Here is a 23,953-nt window from a genome sequence, read left to right as displayed (position 1 = left end):
AGGTTATAATTATAATTACAAAAAATATTGTATTACTTAAAAATGTAATTGTTCTTACCAATCGATTTAAATATTTTTAATTATAAAAATCAAAATATTACAAAAATGCCATCATTATCCACCTTTTAAATATATATAAACAATGAAAATATCATTTCATAGTTATTAATTTGTCATGTTTTATGAAATTTTATATTATGTAATTTATATTGCATTATATATAGAATATTTCAATAATTTATTATATATTTATGGATTAAAATTATAATATATATTATATTTATATTATAATATGTATTTTTATGATGTCGTATAATATTTTATATTTGGGAATATTATGTTACTTTATATATAAAACATTTATTATATATTTACAGTTTATATATTTATGTTGTATATATTTATAATGTCATATACTATTTTATAGCTGGGGTCTTATATATATATATAGCAAAATTGATTCCTTCTATAGTTCGCATGTTGTGCACAATGCTACTTTTGGACCTTTTTTTTATGATGAAGTTCCCCACCAAAGTGGGTACCAACCATGTATGTGGTTGGTGGGCCTGTTAAAGGCTTGAATGTCGATAACTCCACCCTATGGTTACCGACTAATCATTGATTTGAGATGTTTTAAGTCATGTTTTGCAAAACAATCCGCACAAATGTGTTCAACATATTTTATTTGCTATAAATGGATGAATGAATTGTGTTTTTTAATAAAAAATTGATTTGATGACTTATGAGCATTAAAATTTATGAGAATTTTGAATCATCAAATTTTGAAGCCTTATAGAATCATGCTCATATGTGATACTCGAATCCAAAAGTTGATTATTTTTTTGGTAAATGAATTTTTAAAACTATTGTTTCAAAGAATTTGGATTTTCAAAAATATTTTTTCAATGAGTCAGTGTTTCTTAAAATATTCATTTAAACTAAATGAATTTTTGAGTGAGTCTGGACTTTTTTAAAATATTAATTGAATGAGTCAAAACCTTTTTAAAATATTTGTTTGCAGATGAATTTATAAAGATATTTTTTCAAAGTCTTTCTTTTTAAAAATAGTTTTTTTAATGAGTATGGGGTTTTTAGAATATTTTTTGCACTAAATGAATTTTTAAGAATATTTTTAGTGAGTCTGGGTCTTTAAAAAGAATTTTCAATGACTCAAATTTTTTTAGATATTGCTTTGTGCTAACAAGTCTATAAAAATATTTTTCAGTGAGTCAAGATTTTTTAAAATATTGCGTTGCTCTAAAATAAAATTTAATTTTTGTAGCGATTCTCAAATTTTTCATTATGGCAAAATTGCTTCCTTCTACATTTCACATGTTGCGCGTAATACTAATTTTGGTTTTTTGTTATGATGAAGTTTCCAGCCGAAGCAGGGGTACTAGCCATGTATATGGTTAGTGGGCCCCATAAGGGCTTGAATATTGATGACTCTACCTTACAATTACAAATTACCCATTGATTTTTAATGTTTTAAGTCATGTTTTGAATCAAACCTTATAGTTCAACATATTTTATTTGCTATAAATTTACAAATGGATTGCGTTTTTAATAAAAAATAATTTAATGACATATGAGTATTAAAATTTATTAGAATTTCAAAATCTTTGAATATTGAAACCTTATAGAAACATGCTAATGTGTCCTACTTGAATTATCCAAAAGTTGATTATTTTTCTAGTAAGTAAAAATTTTAAATTATTGTTTGGATTTTCAAACATATTTTTTCAATGAGTCATGATTTCTTAAAATATTGCTTTGAACTGAATGAATTTTTGAAAATGATTTCTTAGTGAGGTTGAAATTTTAAAAGTATTGTTTCAATGAGTCAAAACTTTTTAAAATATTTGTTTGCACAAAATGAATTTTTAAAAATACTTTTTCAGAGTTTGGATATTTAAAAATAATTTTTCAATGAGTCTGAATTTTTTTAGAATATTTTTTGCACTAAATTAATTTTTTAAGAATACTTTTCAGTGAGTTTGGTTCTTTAAAAATATTTTTTCAATGAGTCAGGATCTTTTAAATATTGCATGTAGCTAAATGAATTTTTGAAATGTTTTTCATTGAGTCAAGAATTTCTAAAATATTGTTTTGCTTTAAACTAATTTTAAAAATTTTGTATTAAGTTTGGATTCTTAAATTATTTTTCAATAAATTAGGATTTTTTAATGCGAGCATACGAACCTAAATGAGTAACCGAAGTCTAACGAGTTTATGAGCATTAGACGAGACTTGTAAATTGCTCGTTAAGATGACGAGCCTAAATGAGTTGAGCTAAGACGAACATGCACTGTTCCAGTATATATATATATATATATACAGAGAAAGAGAGAGAGAGAGAGAGAGAGAGAGAGAGAGAGAGAGAGAGAGAGCAATCTCCTACCTCTGTTGAGCCGAGCATCGCTGGAGGCCCAAGCCTCCCTGAGCCGAGCACCGTTGTATCCCCTCCCACGACCATCGTATCAGCTCATCCTGGTCTTTCTCTCACATTTCCCTCTTTCAAAAACTTGATTAGCTTTCCATTGTTTTTTTGCTCAACCCACAGAGGAAGAAATGAGGAGAGAGACAGTTCGAAATGCGCGATATCTCTCCTCTTTGTCTGTTATGAGGTTTGAATAAACCCAAAGGGGAAGATCCTGGATATCCCATCTCACTCCCACCGTTGTTTGATTCTCTTACTCAATTATTCCCCTTTCTTCATTCATGCCTTGAATGTGGAAGGAGGTTAGATCATGAATTTTAGTTTCTTCTGTTTAGTTGTATTTCGCCATTTTCTTCTCCTTTGTTGTTTAAACAAGGGGGGAGTTTAGGGTCTGGTTTTTCCCTTTTTACCTGAAATTCTGTGTTTCTCTATTTTTTAAAATAGTTTTTTAATGAGTAGCTCAGATCAATTCCAAGATTTCGTGTGTCTAATTTTTACTTTTCCATCTTATTCTTTGCATTAAAATGTGTAACTGGTTATGGTATGCATTTGTTTCTTGGTTTTAACTTTGCTTTATATTACATAATGAATACGACTCATAGAATCCAAAGTTTATGTTTTTTTATATATCACAAATCAGTTGTTGTCAATAGATTTTGGACCTTTCATATACTTGGTTTTGGAATCTTGTGACTTGATGTGTGGTTATTTTTGTTCTACCATCTTTCATGGATATATGTTTATCAAAAAAATTTGGGGTGTTCCCATCTATTGATTCACTGGGTGATTTCTTTTTATGCTAGTTCTAGGAATACAGATGCTCTTATTTATTTCAATTCAGTGCAAATAGATTGTATTTGATTTATTCAAGTTTTTAAAAATTTGAGCTGGGTTTCTAAATAACACTTACAAGTCTTGCAAATTGAGTTGGATTTTTTTAATTGTTCTTAAAATTGTGATCTACAAGACTATAATATATTAGGTTAAAGAAAAAAAACCCATTAATGGTGTTTGCTATCTTTTTAATCTCGTATTGTCTACATAAATATTTTGTAAAACTTATTAATCTCGTACTGAGATGCAGTTGTTACTGTTTTCATTTATGATGATTCAGGTGTGGATAGATGACATGTTGGTAATTGTTCTGCATCTTTCAATTGGTAGCTCATGCTATTTCTTATAATAACTCAATTCTAATTTGATTTTTACCTTGCATTTTTCTATAGTGAAAATACCAGAGTTATTGCATATGTCAATATGGAAGAGGAGACAATGAAACGGTTACAACAAAAGTTGCTTGATTTCCTCAAGTATGTTTCCATCCCTAATTCTAATATAGTGTAAAATACTTATTTGAAACTTCAAGCTAGTTGGTTTAAGTAAATCGATTGTTAGGTTCCGTGATGCAAGAGAAAACCATGTGTTATTGGCTTGTTAGTCCCCCTTAATCAAGTTACACAGACCAATAACACATGGTTTTCTCTTGCATCAAGGAACTTGTTTGAAGTTTAAAATAAGTTTCATATAAGTATTTTTCACTATATTAGAAATACGGATGGAAACATACTTGAGGAAATCAAGCAACTTTTTCTATAACCGTGTCGTTGTCTCCTCTTCCATATTGACATATGCCAATAACTTAGGTAATTTCACTATAGAAAATGCAAGTTTAAAATCAAATTAGAATTGAGTTATTACAAGAAATAACATGAGCTAGCAATTGAAAGATGCAGAACAATTACCAACACGTCATCCATCCACACCTGAATCATCATAAATGAAAGCAGTAACAAATGCATCTCATAACGAGTTTGCATTAACAAGTTTTACAAAATATTTATGTAGACAGTACGAGATTAAAAGGATAGAAAATATCATTCATGGGTTTTTATATGTAGCAGAACCAGTTTCAAAGAGTAATTAAACCAGTCCAATTGTTTAGACCCTTAAAACCCAAAACATACAACCATTTTACTCAAAAGACTGCACTTGTTTGGGAGCCAACACAAACTCCTTGAAATCCCAAAACCACCTAAAAAAAAAAGAGATCTCCTAAAAAACTTGTAAATTTGTCAACTCTGTGAAACTTGAATTCCATGTTTTGGCAATACATTGGAAGGTCGTTTCCATCCCGATGCAACACTCTCAAACATAGCCTAAATGGATTACCAAGACTTACCTTTTGTCTCAAACTATTTCTAAGATTACATGGTTTCATCATTGCTTGTTGATTTCGGTGTTTCCATATCTACACTCCTCTCCATTGTGATAATAAAAGTTTCATTCACATTGCTAGAATATTAAATTTCACGAAAGGATAATGCATATTGAGACTAATTGTCATTATGTTCACCACCAGTATCTTTCAAGTTTCAAGGAAAATTTCTTTGCCAACACAAGCAGATGACTGATTTTATGAATTCTTGTTCCACGTGTACATCCTCATTTATGCTATCTAAATCTATGGGACAGGTTGAAAGTATAGCATTCTAGAAAATGCGAGAACCATAATTATCATCTATCAACTTTTTGGTGCCTCTCAAAGCAATCAATGCATTGAACATCATCTCCAAGGATAACACAGTTTTGTACAATGCAATAAAAACAATCAAGCATTGGTAAAAGAATTTGACATGACCAAAGAAGTGCTAAAGAATCTCTATTTGTTTTTGCTTCACAACTTAGTTAACAAGATCTTGGACGTTTACCGGTAGACATTGTTTCCTCTACTTGTGGCATTCTTGAGAACAAAAAAACACTAGCTTGGAAATACGCAAGGCCTCTACATTATAAAGGCATAACATGACTCTCAGAGTCTCAGAGGATAGACTCTAATAACATTCTTTCACCAAGAGAAACATTGAAAAGATAAAAAATTTTCATCTTTGTGACATTCAGAAATATTAATGATCCAAGGAACAGGCGACCAAGAGAAACTAAGCAAAGACTAGAAGAACCAATCATGAACTTTATATCTCTAGAAGATGAACCGAACCTGAGAGAGAGAGAGAGAGAGAGAGAGAGAGAGAGAGAGAGAGAGAGAGAGAGAGAGAGAGAGAGAGAGACGGCTGAACAAAGAAAACAGAAAACTTAATCACTCATTAGGGCTTCTCTCTATATTAAATAGAGAGAGGCAAAACAAAGAAATTACAACTAAGACCTTATGAAAAAAGTATTTCAGAAAACCTCTAATAAGGAACAACTTAACCTAAAAACCACCTATTCTCAACACTCCCCCTCAAGCTGGAGCATAGATATCTATCATGCTCAGCTTGTCACAGCATCTGGAAAAATTAGGCCTAGCAAGAGGCTTTGTAAACATATCTGCAACTTGGTCTTCAGACTTTAGGTATTTTGTAGTGGTATGACCAGCTTGAATCATATCTCTTACATAGTGACAATCAACCTCAATGTGCTTTGTTCTCTCATGAAAGACAAGATTGTTTGCTATATATGTTGCCGCTTTGTTATCACACATCATGGTCATTGGAGAGGAAACCTTCACCTGGAGATCATTAAGAACAGTGCGAACCCATATCAATTCAGCAGTTGTTTGGGCCATAGCCCAATATTCTGATTCTGCACTCGACCTGGAAACCACATTTTGTTTCTTACTTCTCCATGAAATCAAGTTGTCTCCCAGAAACACACAGAATCCTGTGGTAGACTTTCTATCTACTACAGATCCAACATAGTCAGCATCAGAATAAGCTACTATCTCCAGAGTTCCACCTTTCTTGAACAGTAACCCCTTTCCAGGAGAGGATTTTAGATATCTAAGAATCATTATGGCTGCATTCCAGTGTACCTCAGTTGGTTTGTCCATGAACTGGCTAACTTTGCTTACTGCTAAAGCAATATCTGGTCTGGTCACAGTTACATATAGTAACTTCCCTACTAGGGAGCGATAGCGTTTGCTATCAACAGGTTTTGACCCTTCTTCAACCAACTGAACTTTATGGTCCATGGGAATATTTGCTGGTTTAGCTTCCAACATGCCTGTTTCCTTTAATAAGTCAAGAACATACTTCCGTTGAGACAGAACCATCCCTTCACGGTTTCTAGCAACTTCTATGCCCAGAAAATACCTGAGTGAACCAAGGCCTTTTGTAACAAAGTGTTTGTGAAGATGAGCTTTTGTGGCTTCAATAGCTTTCACATCATCTCCCGTAAGAATGATGTCATCTACATATACTACCATAACAACTATGCCAGAGCTAGTTTTCTTTATAAAAAGAGTATGATCTGCTGCTGATCTGTTAAAACCAAAGCTTGACATCACTTCAAACAACGTTTGAAACCATGCACGAGGACTTTGTTTCAAGCCATAAATCGCCTTTCTCAATTTGCACACCTTATGACACTCCCCCTCAACCTCAAAACCTGGAGGTTGTTGCATGTAAACGGTCTCGGAGAGATCCCCATAAAGAAATGCATTTTTCACATCTAATTGACACAAGTTCCAGCCATGTTGAACAGCTACTGAGAGAACAAGACGGATGGTACCCATCCGTGCAACAGGAGAAAACGTTTCAAAGAAGTCAATTCCATATGTCTGGGTATATCCTTTCGCGACTAATCTGGCCTTGTACCTTTCAATAGAACCATCAGATTTGTACTTTATTGTATATACCCATTTACAACCAACAATGTCAGCATCTGCTGGGGAATCAACTAGATCCCAGGTATGCTGAGATACTAAAGCTTTCATTTCTTCTTGCATAGCCATCTTCCAGCGATTATCAAGTGCTGCCTGCTGATAGTTCAGAGGAATGGTTTCAGCAGACAAGGTTGAAATAAAAGACTTCATCTTATGTCCAATTCTGGCATGGGAGACAAAATGAGCTATGGGATATAAGGTGCATTGTCTTGTCCCTTTTCGTAGAGCAATAGGCCTGTTATCATCATCCTGAAGAACACTATTGTCAGTAGAACTTACCTCAGGAGAAGAAGAAGATGAAGGCTCTTGCGGAAGTGGAGCTCTACGCACATATACCAATGGAGGATTATTAAATCTGGAAGAGGATGAAGTTTGGTTCGGTAAGGAGGGCACAGATTCCAAAGGAAAAGGAGGTATAGGTAATGGAAAAGACTCAGCTGGATCAACCTGCAGCGGAGAACCAGAACTAGAGTAATATGGAGAGGATTCCAGGAAAGATACGTCCGCACTGACATACTCTCGGCGAGAAATAGGATCATAACATCGATAGCCCTTCTGATTTTTCGGATAACCAATAAATATGCATTTTGTAGCTTGAGCTGCTAATTTATCACGGTCAGGGCCAAGTTTATGAACAAAACAGACACATCCAAATATTTTTGGTGAGAAAGAAAAAAGTGGGGCATTAGGTTTTAGGATATGTAATGGAATTTGATCACCCACAGAAGACGAAGGCATGCGGTTGATCAGATAGCAAGCAGTGGTAATCGCATCACCCCAGTATGACGCAGGAACATTGGATTGAATCATAATGGTCCTTGCAACATCAAGGAGGTGCCGATGTTTTCGCTCAGCCACCCCATTTTGTTGAGATGTATAGGCACAGAAAGTTTGGGGTTGGATGCCATGATCTTGGTAAAATTGTAACAGATCTTTTGATTTAAACTCAAGAGCATTATCAGTGCGAACAATCTTGACACTAGATTCAAACTGAGTTTTTATTTCAAGAATTAGGGATTTGATAAGACTTGGAACATCAGATCGTTCTTTTATTAAAAATACCCATGATAACTTAGAGAAATCATCAACAATAACAAGATAATACCGACACTGAGTCCTAGTAGGAATCTTACTAGGACCCCATACATCTGCATGAAAAAGTTCAAAAACTTTATTACTCGACTGACTCTGACTCAAAGGGAACGAACTTCGATGATGCTTGCCCAACTGACATGCTTCACACTGAAATGATGTGGTGGAAGGAATCTGAGGAAAGACCGACCGAAGCTTTGACAATGAAGGATGACCAAGACGACGATGCCACTGAACAGGGCTGAATGAATGGTCCAATGCAGCATGAACAGAACCCATTGGATGATGTAGGTAGTAAATTCCATTTTCTTCATAGCCTCCACCAATCTTCTTCCCCGTCAGCAAATCCTGAAAATGACAACCCATTGGATCAAATATTACTCTACAATTTTGTTCTTTTATAAGACAACTAACAGAAAGTAAACTTTGAGGAAAGTTTCGAGCATGAAGTGCATTTTTCAACTGTAATGAGGAGGATATAGAAATATTTCCCTGACCAACAACCGGGGAGGAACTCTCATCGGCTAATAAGACTCCAAGTTGAGCCTTAATGACCTTTAGATCTGAAAAAACACGAGAATTTCCACACAAATGTCTGGATGCACCAGAGTCAATAACCCACTTACTATCATTCGGATGAAGATGATTCCCGGTTGAATAGGCAATACCAGCTACAGGAGAACTGGAACTTAAAGGTCGGAGAGCAATCAACTCATCATATTCCGCACGACTAAGAGTGATATTATTTTCATTTGCAGTGATATTCTCTTGTGCATTAGTTGCCTCAATAGTAGTAACATGAGCTTTAGGATTATATGACTTTGATGCAGAAGAGAGTGGCCGACCATGCTTATCCCAACAACGATCTTCTAAATGACCAGATTTTCCACAGAATGTACATTGAAGCTTTCCTCTGCCTCCCATACCACGTCCACGTCCTCGTCCTCTGATATTCTGAATATTTCCACGACCATAACTAGATGGGGCAACAAGAGCAGATGTCTGAGTCACAGGCTGAGATAGTGGCAGAGATATCGCAAGTCTACTCAGACGATTGTAAGCGTCAGCAAGAGTGGGAACATCTGAACCAGTCAACATTTGAACTTTTGCAACCGAAAAATCTGAAGAGAGACCTGTAAGAAAACGAGCAACCATGGTTTGTTCTTGATGATCCTTTTGCTTCGAGCAACACAAAGGCCGGTGAGCATTAAGTCTTTCAAACGCAGCTTTGACAGAGGCATAGTACTGGGCCAAGGTCTGATCTCCCTGTTGCAAGTTATATATTTCCTGTTCGACTTGTAGGACACGACTCACATTCGTTTCTTGTGAGTATGTATCACGAAGATTGTCCCACATTAGTTTGGCTGTATTATAGTAGATCAATCCATCTGCAATATGGGGTTCGACACTGTTCATGATCCATGACATAACTATGTCATTATCTTCATCCCAAGTAACATATTTTCCCAATTTCTCAATGGGTTCGCCTTCCAACAAAATATGTTTTCGACGATGTCCAGATACTGACATCATAAAAGTTCTGGACCACCTGGCATAGTTGGTTTCATTCAACCTAACAGAAGAGCCATACGAGAAGGGGTTGGCAAACGCCTTATACTCCCCAATATGTTCCATTTTGGAATCACCTTTCGACGTTTCAGCCATACCAAAAAAACTCACTTGAACAACAAGTGTTCAAAAAAAAAATTTCTTCAACTCAGCAGGAAACCACTCCTGCTGTTCCACAAAATAAAGATCAATCCAGCATGAAATCACATTTGCTATTTTCCATGACAGAAGAGTAACTTCAACACTCGACACAACAGGGAGTTTAAAAAAAATTTCAGTTGCTGTAGTTACCACAGAAATTTCGATCCTTGTTGCACCCAAACACATCACCACACATGATAAAATGCAGTCGCAAGACACACTGTTAACCAAAACTTGCTCGACGAGAATTCAGCACTCACGACAACAGAAAAAAATTCTGTTATTTCCACCCATCAGGAATATCCTTCGACACCTTATGAACCAACACACAACTCGTCATAGCAGCAGGAAGACTCGGCACCACCAGGTCGCAGCAAACTCCCAACAGCGTAGGTAGTCACGAGGAGAGAAAACAAAAGAAAACAAGGAGATACGACACCCACAGCAGGCATCCACGACGAGCACGAGGAGATACGACCCCCACAACAGGCATCCACGGCCAGCAGATGATACGACACCCACAGCAGATGATACGACACCCACAACAGATGATACGACACCCACAGCAGGCATCCACGACCAGCAGAATGCCAAAAAAAAATATTTAAAGTGCTGCCCTGATTAGATCATTACTCAGCGTGATCGAAGTTTGATCATGATCATGAAAGCCTCCATGAATCGACTGAGTTCTGGTAGAGCACGATCACACCCACGTCACAGTCGATATCTCGATCACGCTCCCACTTCACAGTCGATCACGTTCCCACGATCGGCTGTGGCTTTGATACCATGTAGAAGATGAACCGAACCTGAGAGAGAGAGAGAGAGAGAGAGAGAGAGAGAGAGAGAGAGAGAGAGAGACGGCTGAACAAAGAAAACAGAAAACTTAATCACTCATTAGGGCTTCTCTCTATATTAAATAGAGAGAGGCAAAACAAAGAAATTACAACTAAGACCTTATGAAAAAAGTATTTCAGAAAACCTCTAATAAGGAACAACTTAACCTAAAAACCACCTATTCTCAACAATATCCAGATAGAGGGATATGGTTGTCTTATGCGAAGAGCAATTGATGAAAGCACGAGCTGTAAAGATGCATATGAAAAACTAACAACTATCTATCTCACGTTACATGCTATGTCACATGGGTGCGGGTGTGACACGGGTGCGGCGCAATTTCAAAATTTTTGGACATGGGGACTCTGCTATATATATATGTATATATATATATATATATTTATAATATATATATATATATATATATAACAATAATAAGTCGGCTATAGCCCATTAGGGAACACGGCTATAGCCCAGTCTACAGTTGCACAGTATGTGATTATGCAGTTGCTATATATATATATTTAAAAATATATATAATTTTTTTTTTGTTTTTTGCCCTAAAAAATGGACCAAAATAGACTCGGTCAAAGTTGACCGAGTCCAAAATGTGGACAGACTAGGCCTCAGTGCGTTGACTGAGTCCGACACTTGGTTGACCGTGTCCGCCCTGTGTTCGAAACCGCACTCGTGTCGGGGCATGTCGACGCAGGTGCATTGACCCCCTAGTCGAGTCCGTGTGACATAGGTTACATGATGTCAATAGAACAAAAAACATTTAATCAGCTCTAAGATATTGCTTAAAACATCAAAAGGACCTATGATAGGTCTAAGATAAATAATGATGAAAAGAAAAACAAATACCTACAATAAGGGTAATGCATCTTTCAATATGACTGAAACGGTGTCAAATCTCAAATCAAAGGTTAATGAACCTAAGAATGAAAAGAGTAAAGACACTAAAGATGATGGTAACAAGAAAGATAATAAAGAGGGTAAGGTAAAGACTTCCTTGGAAGAGAAGTTAAAGAAGTACTCTTTTAACGATGATGACGTAAAAGAGATTTTGGAGTATATGTTAGAAATGAAAGTGATTGAGCTTCCAGAGTGTAAGAGATCAAGGAAAGCGAAACAGATAAACGATCTTAAGTACTGCAAATATCGTCTTACTAGTCACAAGACAAAAGAGTGCTTTATTCTAAGTACTTTACTCAACACAAGATCAATAAAAAAGAGCTAAACTTGAAAAGATGTGCACCATCCAAAGAGAAAGTATCGATAAATATAACCACCATACAATTTGCTTCACTTCCCCCAATAAACTTGCCACAAGCTGTATTGGCTCAACCAATTCTGCCTCTTGATCCCCAAATAGCTCCCCTCTTTGAATCTCAAATAATAACAGAACCAAATTCTTTAGTAACACAACAAGTTCAAATAAATAGAGATTGTTGTTGGGATTTGAACTCATGCTATAAGTGTTTTGGTATTGCTTCATATGAGTGGATAAATTGGCTGATGGGTATGACGACAATCCAAGGTATATAACACGTGCCCAAAAGTTGTAAAACCAGGAGCGTGTTTGTGCCTGGATTGAAGAAAGTCAAAAACAAAATTCTGAACCCATCATACCTACAAGGTGGGGAGAAGAATTTGAAGTTGAAATGATACCTCACAATATAAAGATTGAAAAAATTCAAGCAAAAGATGAAGGATCAAAATTCGTCACACTATGCAATCATATCGATGTGGTTGAAGTAGGAGCTATGGAACTGAGGTCAGGCATGCAATTGTCAGAAAGAGAAACACCTACTCATCAACCAGTTCAAGAAGAAAGGTAAAACCGAAGGGGGCGTTTACCTATAGTTCATGAAAATGTTGAAGCATCTGTCAAGTTTAATGTAACCGCTTATCTAAACAATTGGATGCATCTAAACAATTGGACTGGTTTAATTACTCTTTGAAACTGGTTCTACCACTTGTATCGAATTAAGGCTCAACTTTGATTTGGATGTGACCATATTTGCCTATTTGGCTCGGACCCAAATCTGTGTATACCCAACCATGTTCGTTCCATATCTGATCGGGCCATATTCGAATATGTAATATCCAGATCTGATAATCTGAACCAGATCTTATTCATATCCAGGTCAAAACTTCAACCTGTTTTGCACACTCTAGCAGGGTCTCTCTCTCTCTCTCTGTCTTGAGTGCTTTCTGGACAGAATCAGGGAAGAGCACTTGGAGATGCATCGGAAGGGCGTCACATTCAGGAGTTGAAAACCACTTTTTTGTGTGGGTGTGGAATCTTGGTGTTGGGGATGGAGTTTGCGTCATCAAATCCATCCTCAACCCACTGTTTTGACCAAACATAAGCTTCCAAACAGCGGAGGGCACTGGGGAATCCGCATTGCACCTCTGGCACCCTCCGATGCAAGCCTCCCAAACAGAGCTTTAAAGAAAAAGCAAATCTTGGCTTTTGCCTTGATCAATGGGTAAACTTCTTATTTTTTTTGGTTGCCATTTTATGGCATTATTTGTATGATTAAGGAAATGTCATGAGTCTAACTTGAAGAGTACTTTGAAATTCCCGTCTTGATAGCTTCATCTGCCTAGTGATCGCAAAGCCCAAAATTCGTATCTGAACTTTTTTTAATCCAGTTTTAGATGTGGAATATGAGGTATATGTTTACTGCTTATAACAACTTGAACCATCTATATAGAGTATTCTTTTGGCATGTATATTTTTGATGGAAATGAGCTAAAAATTCCTAATTTTGTTTTTCCTTAAAAAAGTAGCAAAGCTGACTGGGAGCCTTGAGCCATAGATACAAATTTTGGAGAGACTTTCACCTTTTGCGTTTTTTTGTTAGTTCTTTTCATTTTGTTGGAGCTGTTACTTGCAAGTGCATTATGTTTTCGCTTTATTGACTTTTCTGGGCTGGTTAGTGATTGCTATGGTGACAATGCTCCAACTATGTGACACAGCAAGAAAATGGCAGAGCTTCTTAACATTGGTATATTATTGGATATTGTTGATGAAGAATGGATGAGAGACACTCTGCCCGATGATGGTACTTCTCATTGAACAATTTTCCTATGTTTAAAGACATAATGTTTTCTCCATCATTTTGGTAAAAAAAAATCTCCAATTGTTGCAGATATCCCGTTACCTCCTGTTGTAGCTGCCAGAACTGATGATACTGAAGACACAAGTACAATTCTAAACTTCTGGATACTGATAACAATCTAATGATTTGAAATTACTTTTAATTTTATGTTCGCATTATTCCAAACTTTTGGTCTCCTTTAAAGTTGATTTTTTTGAGAATATCTATGGGCAAGAAGAAGAAGTTTATTACTAGTAATAAAATTTAAAACATGAGAGCTTGGCTATTCCACTATTAATATGTTACTTCCATGCCTTACAAATATGAGATAATTGATGTAGATATGTTGATTGTTCTTTACCGCTTTCTTCCAAATTATCGAGGTTTTCTTTCTCCTTTCAGATCAGGAAAATCAACTACTTGAAGCTGACACATGGCGTGATCTTGCCTTGGATATTCACCAAATCAGCTAGACAGCATCAGGTAAGATATTGCGGAGTGTGTTTATAATATTGTGAACATGACTGTTTGTTGCCTTAGCTTTACTGTTGAGCTGAGTTACCCTTCTTATAGGACATGATTTGTTTGAAATAGATAGTGTTGCCTTTGTATTCAGTACTTGCTGTTGGTATCAGTATCCGGATGACTTACAAACTTATGCTTATGTTGATGTCCTCTTTAATATTCCCTCATATTTGTAGTTGTACATTCTTTTATTTCTATTGCTCCCCATGGTTGGATAGGCCTTTTGTTGTCTGAAATGGCAGTATATTTGTCAGGTCTAGTTTCCTTTATCTTCTACTATGTCACTCCTTTTCCAATAGATGAATGAATCTCTAATTATCATGGAAAATTGGAGTGCGTGTCTTAGAAAATGATTCGTCCAGAAACTGCATACTTATTACGACTCTTAGTGAGTTAAGGAGAAGTCTGGATTTTCTCCCTGGTGAAAGAACATCTGTATGAGTGGTTGTCTTAGAAAATGAAAGAACATTTGTCCAGCAACTGCAAACATATTTTGACTTTAGTAAGAAAAGTCCAGCATTTTTCCTTGGAGAAAGAGGGGTGACTTTGACTAAATTTAGAAATTCTGTCCACATGAAACAAAAATCCTAGAAGAAAGTTGGATATTCCATGTGTTAAATTGTTGATCTCATTCTGTATATGTAGACTTCTTTTGTGCATTAATCTCTTATGCATCTTAATATTCCAGTTATCCAGGATTTTTTTTCAAAAATCTAATCTTATGAAGTTGCTGTCAGTTATTTGTCCAAGGAGTTTACCTTGGCCCCCACGTATTTTTTTTCCTTTTTCTTTTCTTACTATCATTTAGCATCTGTTTAGCTTTCCTGTTTCTCATCTGGTTGGCAAATCCTTTGCCAACTTATCATGTAGAGTTCTGAGTTGGCTATGCTGTGATGCAAATATTGATCTGATTTTGTGTAGCATTTGAAAACTTAAGCTTTGCACCACTTGGTGTTCTTTTATCAGCTAATACTACCAGTTACTTTGAGTTTATCTTTTCTAGAAATTCCATTCATACCACCATTTATTGATTTTGGTATCAAGTTGCTGTTAATTGTGGCAACTAGCAAGTATTTTGGTGATACATAATAATTGTTTTGATCTAGTGGACGTAATGTAACTTTGGCCACTATGATTTTTTTGCATGTGATACCCTAGTAGGTCACAATTTCATTGATACTGTTGTGAAACAAGGTTGCTGAAGCTGTTGAACCAGTATACTGGCACTATCATAACAAAGGATGGGTTTGAAGTGGAGCCATCTCTTAGCTTTCCTATCAAAAAAATTCCATATATTGGTCAATGACGAAACCAACATAAGATTTTTGAATCTTTCTTCACCTAAGCTTTCCTAGCTTAGTTGACCTGGTCAGGCTAAAGCTGAGGACGACTAGGTTATGGTTTGGTTTTGGACTTAGATGAAGCAAGCTGGTTGATGATTGCCTTCTATTGGACTCTGTCTTAACAATTTGTTCTATGGCTCAACACTGGTAGGTCACTATGTCCGCTAAATCTTTTACTTGTAGAAAATTGGGTGCCATGTTAGTTATAGATTTGATGACAGGCAAAGTCAAGCTAGTGGTTAGGTGTCAATATGCATGACATCTCAATTCAACTGGGTATGTATTTTAGGTTTTCTACTGATGAGTCAACCCTACACCAAGTCCAGCAATCAGAGAATGACCTTTTCCTATAATGTTTCTGTTAGCATATGTTAAACAATGCTCCCCAGGAATCCAAATTGGGTCTTGATCCACATCTAGGTGGGACTGAATCCAACCCAAAGTTACCGGAAGCTTCTTAGGTAGGTGGGAAGCTCGCTTCGGAAGCACGATACTCCTCGCTTTGGAAGCGCGATACTCCTCGCTTCGGAAACTTCATGGGAATCTCGATTCCCCCACGCTTCTTCTATGCTTCCCACACACATGGTCTATTGACTCTATTCTTCCTATATGCTTTTCTCACATTTTTTTATGTTTTTCATGTATTTTCTCTCATGCTTTCACTCACTTTCCATGTACTTTCTTTAAATTAGTAACCATCATTGTTAGATTTTAACAAAAATTTACCTCTTTTACTGAAAAATCACGAAATATAAGAATGATCAATTTTATTTTAGTTTTTATTTGTTTCTTGTTCGATTCCTATTCAATTACCATATTGCTTCATTTTTTTTAATATTTCACTTTTAAATTGCTTCCCGCTTTCTATAAATTTTAAAATGCCTCGCTTCTCTCTTCTGCTTCCCGTTTACTGCATCCGCTTCCTAGTTTGGCAACCTTGATCCAACCTAATCTGATGTATGGAGTCACATCGGCTTCAAATTATCTAAAAAACATGGCTTGATTGCCTTTTGTAAAATTATGTACATATATATTTTCTATTTTTCTGTTTTATGTAAACTGGAATACCCATAAGGGGTATTTTAGTCATTTCACACATGTATAGGTGTCAGCCTATTAGAGGCTTACGTTTCTTTTTCTTTTCTTTTACAGCCCAAATGGACGTTGGGCTGCCCCCCTTCTCTCTCTCTTGTATTATAAATAGGGGATGAAACCCCTTATATCCTTTCCTATGCATTTCTTAGTGAAATTCTATATTTTTTTATATTGTGTTGTTTGTGCCCATGGTGGCTATTGTGTAAGTCCATAGTGGCTAATTGTGTATGGGTGTTATGTTCTTGAGATTGTTCTCACTTTGTATTATCTCTTGGTCAATTAGTGCTTGTGCACTCCTTATTCATTTGTGTTGATCTTTATTGGGATCTCTCTTTTGCATTTCCGCTTGTTTCATTACATGGTATCAAAGGTATGGGCTACTCTTCTTCTCCAAATGTTCGTGATTGCAAAGGAAGGTCCATCCATAAGCAGAATCTCTCTCGATCCAAATGGGCAAAAAAAATCCATGACGGTGATTGCCTTCAAGCTAAATGATTCCAACTATTTGATGTGGGCCGCCGCTATGGAGCACCACATTAAGGGGAATAAATTATGGGGGTATGTGAGTGGTACCACATGTGAACCACAACTCATATTCACCAAAAAAGATGGTGACCAAGTGAAGATTCTCAATAATGAAGAAAGAGTGGTTGCACTCAAAGAACATTACATCAAAGTGGAAGATTGGGAAGCCGAAAATGCCGAATTTTTTTGTTGGTTTCTTAATAGCACGGACCTCAAGATTGTGGCAAGTATAGTCAATTTTAAAAAGGCAAGTGAGACTTGATTTTTTCTTAAGTATATGTTCGTGTAAAAAGACTTTGCACAAAAATATTTTTTACAAGAAAAGATTCGAGGTGTTAAATAAGTAGATAAGGGTGAGAGATTACTATGGTACTCTCTCACCTCTTTGCGATGAATTATCTTTGCTTGAGCATAATTGGGAAGGTCCCACAATTAAAAAGAGACAAAAGCAACTTGCGGAGGAACATTTATTCTCCTTCCTATTCGGGTTAAGACTTGAGTTTGAGCAAGTTAGATCCAATATCTTGCATAGGACCGAAACCACCTCTCTTGATGATGCGTTTGAAAAAATATACCAAGCCGAGACCCGACTTGGCATGATTAAAGAAAGTGCGTAGGTTCTTGCAGTGTCAAGACCTGGTAACAATGTCAAAGCGTATAAACCTCTTCAATTTTAAAAAAATGACAATGGAGGAACATATAACAATGGGAGAAGAAGAATTATTTGTCACTTTTGTCAAGAGGTGAGACGCATTATACCAGATTGTCTTAAGCTCAAAAGAAAGGTAGCAACCGTTGAAGAAACACCACCCCAAAAAGGTGGCGAAGGTACCATGAAAGAAGGAGAACTTAAAGATTCTATTAAACATTTAACAAAAGTTCCTTAAGAATTCCTCTACTTCTACTTCCGGTGCCGCCGTGTCTACTTCTCTTTCAGGTACGCTTTCTTGGATTCTTGACTCCGGTGCCCTTTTTCACATGACTCCTTTAGAATCTTTTTTATCTGAATGCACAAAATCCTTTTATAACTCGTGTTTCTCTGACCGATGAAACTAATTTGGAAATCAAAAGTATTGGAACATTTTCAAACATTTCAAAAAAATTTCTAAGTGCTTAAAGTTAGAGTTGTTCCAAAACTTAATTTGATTCTTTTATCCGTCTCTCAAATCTTGGATTATGGGTATGAGGTCTCCTCATCAAAAAAATGTGGGTGCAAGATCGACAGTCAGGGAAGCTCATTGGGGAAGACTATAGGAAGGTAAACCTCTACTACATGGATTTTCTTCATTTTTCCAAAAAAATCATTTTGTAATTTTGTCAAGGAAAAAAATATTTCTATAAGATTAGGCCATCCTAATATATCTAAGTTATCTCTTTTTTCATTTTTTTAAAAACTCTTGTGATAAAGAGTTTATATGTAACAAATGTATTCTTGGAAAAATGAAGATTCTTTTTAGTCTTAGAACTTTTATTTCTTCAAAACCTTTTGAACTTGTGGATTCGAATGTATGGGAACCTGCACCAGTCATGTCAAACGATTTTCCTATTATGTTATATTCATTGATGATTATACTTGGTAACTTGGATCTATTTTCTTAGGCAAAAATCTGATGTATTCTCGTGCTTCAAAGAATTTTATAAAATTGTGTAAAACCAATTTTAATCTAATATTGTCATTTTTCAATAAGATTTAGGAAAAAAATATTTGTCTAATGACTTCAAAAATTATATAAAAGAAAATGAGATTTCAATCCAAAGTTCTTATCCAAATACCCCTCAACAAAATGGCTTAGCTAAGAAAAAACATCTACGTATCATTGAAACTACAAGAACTTTGCTTATCCAAAAAATTGTTCTAATTTTTTTTGGGCTGAAGGTGCCTTAACTACAGTTTATCTTATCAACTGAATGTTTTCATCCTCTTTGCAAAACATATCCCCAATTGAAAATTTATATCAAATTGTTCCTGATATATGAATCTTAAGAATCTTTAGATGCAAATGTTTTGTACTTATTGACAAAAAAGACAAATTACCTCATGCTAATAACAACAAAGGGTATAGATGCTATGATAAGAAAAATGACATTATATCTTTCATGAAATGTTAACTTTCTCGAAAATGAAAATAGTTTTGACTTTGGTAAGCCTAAGGATAATTTCGAGTATTTCTTTTTGTTTGATTTATTGCCAAAAAAGATCTCTAATGAGGTTATGCATGATAATGATGATATGTATATTGATGACTCTGGTATTCCCATGGAGGTTACCCAGAATCATGATATTCAAACTTATTTCATAAGAACTCTTGATCATCTTCCATGTGTGTTTGATAGATACTGATAAAACCAAAATCTAGGAGAAACTAATGTTAGGAAATCTAGTAGATCCTCTAGACATTCAAAAAGATTTGTGTCTTATGAAACCTTTTTCCCTAGATATAGAGCATGTCTTTTGTCTATTCACTATTTTTATGAACCCGCAACCTACAATGAGGTTAAGGAAATTTCTGAATGGATTGATGTCATGAGCTTAGAACTAGATATCATAGGATGGAGGTGAGTCTACAAGGTCAAAACAAAAGGGGATGGATACTTGGGAAGATACAAGGCTAGGTTAGTAGTCAAAGGTTATTCTCAGGAGTTTTGAATAAACTATGAAGATACATTTTCTCCCCTAACTCGTATGACTAGTGTTAGGGCGTTCATTGCCTTAGTATCTATTAGAAAGTGACCTATTTACCAACTTGATGTTAAGAATACCTTTTTGAATGGTGACGTAAATGAGGTATTGTACATGAATCCTCCTCTTAGTCTTGAGATTGAGAGAGAAAAAGTTCTTCGATTAAGGAAAGCTTTGTATGAGCTTAAGTAAGTTCCCAAAGTATGGTATGATAGGTTTAGCAATATTATGCTAAACTTGGGTTATAAATCTTGTTATACTGATACTGCTCTTCTTGTCAAAGATATAGGTATTGATATTGTCATACTTTTATTATATGTGAATGATATGATCATCACAGGGAGTGAAAAAGAAAATTGATGTAATTAAAAATATTCTTAAAAAAACATTTTGATATGTCTGACCTTGATTTTCTAAGATATTTTTTAGGTATTGAAGTGGCTTAATCTCCTAGAGGATATTATTGTCTCAAATGAAGCTGATCGTAGATATTATTGTCAAATCCGGAATCTCTGAGGATAAAAAGGTTGATACGCTGAAAGTTGTAAATGCAAAATTAAGATTGGAGGATGAAAGTCTACTCGATACAACTCCATACCGGCAACTTTTTGGATCCTTGACCTACTTATCCATCTTCAGACCAAACATCTCTCATGCAGTTCACTCAGCCTGTTAGTTTCAACGTATACCAACTACAATGCATATGAATGCTGTTCTACGAATTGTTAGATATATCAGAATTCTATCACCAAATGGTTATTTCTATCCTATTTCTCTTCTTTAAAGTTAATTGCTTATACTGATGCTGATTATGGAGGTAATCCCAATGATAGATTCTTAACTACAAGTCTTTATGTTTTTTATGCCACTTATATCTTGAAGGTACAAGAAGCAACATAATGTCTCTCTGTCATCCACCGAAACTGAATATCGAGTCATGGCAACAACACCGACGAAGATCATCTGGTTAAAGGATCTTCTCAAATATATGGGTTCAACCATCCCTAGTCCTTCGAAGCAAGATGTGCATTGACAATAAGAGTGCTATATATATTGCAAGCAACTTCGGAATGTCAGCTGACAAATTTCTTCACTAAGGCTTTGCCTTCACCTCGGATTTTATCTATTCTTAGCAAACTTTCGGTGATCACACTGTAAGTTTGAGGAAAAGGGTTAAATTATGTACATATATATTGTTTTTTGTTTTATGTAATCTGAAATACCCATCGGGGGTATTTCAGTCATTTCACCCATGTATAGGTGTCAGCCTATGATTATGTTTCTTTTGTTTTTGTTTTTTTGTTTTATTTCTTTTTTGTATTTTATGGCTGCTGGGACAGCCCAAATAGATGTTAGGCTGCTCCCAACGGTCATACATATGACCGTTGGGGGCTTGCTCACTGTCTAGTTAGGCTGCACCCTTCCCTCTCTCTTGTAATAGGGTATGAAACCCTTTTATCCTCAATGCTTTCCTAAGCATTTCTTAGTGAAATTCTGTATTTTTTATATTGTGTTGTGCGCGCCCATAGTGGCTAATTGTGCATGTGGATTGTTCTCACTTTGTATTATCTCTTTTTTGTATTTCCCCTTGTTTCATTACACCCTGTTATTGTAAATCAGCTTCTGAATATGGTAAAGTCTGTCTTAACCCCCCCCCCCCCCCCCCCCAAAAAAAAAAAAAAAGAAAAAGAAAAAGAAAAGAAAAAAAAAAGAAATCCGTCTTAGTCAGGGAGTCTCAAGTTTGAACCACATGGGAGTTATCCTCTGCTTGGCTATCCAAAAAGGAAGAAAAAGTTGGACCGTTACTAATTTTAGAAGCTCTTTCACATAGTCCTGCTAAGTATGTTTTTAATTGTGATAGGTGACCATAACCCCTCCAGATATAGTGAAATGTATACTAAGGCCAGTGAGTGATCCAGTCCAAGCCTGCACACCTTCGTTTCTTGCCCTGCAGAACAGCATACTAAGAATATGTATCTTTCTAGTGCAGGTGGGGTATTTCATGCTGTTGGGACGACTATCATTGCTGGTGGGTATTAGATGTATCTAAACCTGTACGCTTGCTGGAAAGATGAAATGATGAAGCATGGTTGTTAAGATCAAGACCAGAGTTGACTTTTAGTCTCTTACATAGCTAAAGCTATCTATTGTTCCTAGAGGAAAATGATTATGTATGCTATTTGTATCTGAAAGTGCATCTTCAGCCAAAGTTTGCTTGTGCAAGTAGATATTTCACTATTTTTTAGATAGGCCTAAATATTTCACTATTAGTAACTATCTTTTCCTGAGATATTTGTCTCGGTAACTATCTTTTCTGGATTCTAATTTTTTTTCTATAGCCAATATTTAGAAAATATCATTTCATGAGATACTGTGCAAACAAGGTAATCCCAAAGTTTCTGAATATTTTTCAAATATTGATATGCCATGAAGATATAAATGTGACTTCAAAATATCACAAAATCTTTTGAGTGGTATTTTTCTTTTGAAAGAGTCAATTTAAAGTTTTGGACAAGCTTTTTATTTTTATTTCTTATCTCTATGCTATTGATAGTATTTAGTTTTTTTCTTATTATTATCTTTAAAGGCATTAATAAGAAGCAATTTTCTTATTTTTAGACTTCCCCTAATTTTTCTGCATTTTTTAAAGAAAACAGAATACCCCAAGTTATTGCATCATGGAGATATTTCCAAGATTAATATTGGTGTCTACACTTTGCATGTGTAGCTGCATGGCAAAATTGGCATGATTTTGGGGTGTCGGTTTGACTTGTAGCCAATATTTCAGTGCTCAAAAATGCTATAGTGACCTTTCTTGATCTCTAAAACTACCTTTCCTTTTATTGGTGGCGGTACTTCAACACAAGCATGTCTCAAGGATCTATCCAGTCTTTTACTAATTGCTACTAATACCATGAGAGCTGATCAGGCTCACGTTACCTTGGACAAAACTATTGAAGGGAGCTTGGATAACATCCATCAAGACAAATGACACCCAAAACCTTACAGGTGGACACCCCTCTTATGGATGGGCCCACATGTTTTCCTTGAACGGCATCACTGGCTGTAAAATGAACAGCTAGGATGACTTAATGCAATAGGGTTTGGGTGAATATCTATATATTGTTTGTAGGGCTTTAGCAGTGGTAGAGAAAGAACTGTATACGTCGAACAAAGTGTTGGAAAGAGCCAACAGAATGCAATCACGCATATACCACCATTCTCTTTCCACTCTACAGCCACAATAATAGTGGCAGGATCAGGATCCATATCAGAAACCGTAGGTTATTCGAACTCCAGAACAAAAATAAAGTCTATAGTCATGAACCATATTTTCATACGTTGTTGTCAATGTTTGAAATTCTGACCGACAAACTTTTCAGGCATACCGAACATGTCTACTTTCGGTATAAAACTAGATGAAATCAACATGCTTAGAATCTTCTCTAAGACTGTTAGAATCAATAACAATATCATGATGCAAATCAGATTATAAATCAACATGATATGCATGCTAAACAATTGATTCAAATCGTAACAGGGTTCAAACATGTCAAGTTTCGTTTTAAACCAAAATCCGACGAGGACAACAGATCAAACATATGCATAAAATGGAATAAGAACAACAATGAAAACATGTTAATATTCTGTAATACGCTAAGGCGTATAAAGATACTCTCCTTAGAGAAGATTCGCCCCCACATATAGTGCAAAAAGGGTCTGTCGTCTTTCCCCCAGAATACAATAGCCTCGGCGATCTGGATCGGTGCACTTCGATGGTAGATTACCCTTCGAGAATAACCTCTATGAACGACTACTACAAAACTCTCATTTTCGGGAAATGCTACCAGGGAAGCAAGAGAGAGCAGGGAGAGAAAAAATAAAAAGTCTCGAGAGTCACTAGCATCTGCATAACCGCAACCCTCTAACTACGTT

General features: G+C 35.7%; 1 protein-coding gene across 1 annotated transcript; it reads left to right on the top strand.

Annotated features, from left to right (window-relative positions):
- The first annotated feature begins 2,371 nt into the window (after window positions 1-2,371).
- Window positions 2,372-22,240, top strand: BNS (bonsai). Its single transcript, XM_090002010.1, has 5 exons — window positions 2,372-2,493; window positions 13,728-13,813; window positions 13,901-13,954; window positions 14,252-14,332; window positions 22,008-22,240. The coding sequence occupies exons 2-4, from the start codon at window positions 13,735-13,737 to the stop codon at window positions 14,320-14,322; spliced, it is 204 nt and encodes a 67-aa protein (XP_089858136.1). The 5' UTR covers window positions 2,372-2,493; window positions 13,728-13,734; the 3' UTR covers window positions 14,323-14,332; window positions 22,008-22,240.
- Window positions 22,241-23,953: the final 1,713 nt, after the last annotated feature.

Source organism: Nuphar pumila, chromosome 3 (genome assembly GCF_984573655.1).
Source record: "Nuphar pumila chromosome 3, dmNupPumi1.hap1.1, whole genome shotgun sequence".
Lineage (NCBI taxonomy): Eukaryota > Viridiplantae > Streptophyta > Magnoliopsida > Nymphaeales > Nymphaeaceae > Nuphar > Nuphar pumila.
Note: the sequence above shows the minus strand (reverse complement) of the source record. Positions and strands in the feature narration are given on the sequence as shown.

Coding starts and splice junctions, on each gene's coding strand:
- BNS (XM_090002010.1), top strand. CDS start 13,735: ATGGCAGAGCTTCTTAACATTGGTATATTATTGGATATTGTTGATGAA. Junction 13,814..13,900: donor AGACACTCTGCCCGATGATG/GTACTTCTCATT, acceptor CAATTGTTGCAG/ATATCCCGTTACCTCCTGTT. Junction 13,955..14,251: donor TGATGATACTGAAGACACAA/GTACAATTCTAA, acceptor TTCTCCTTTCAG/ATCAGGAAAATCAACTACTT.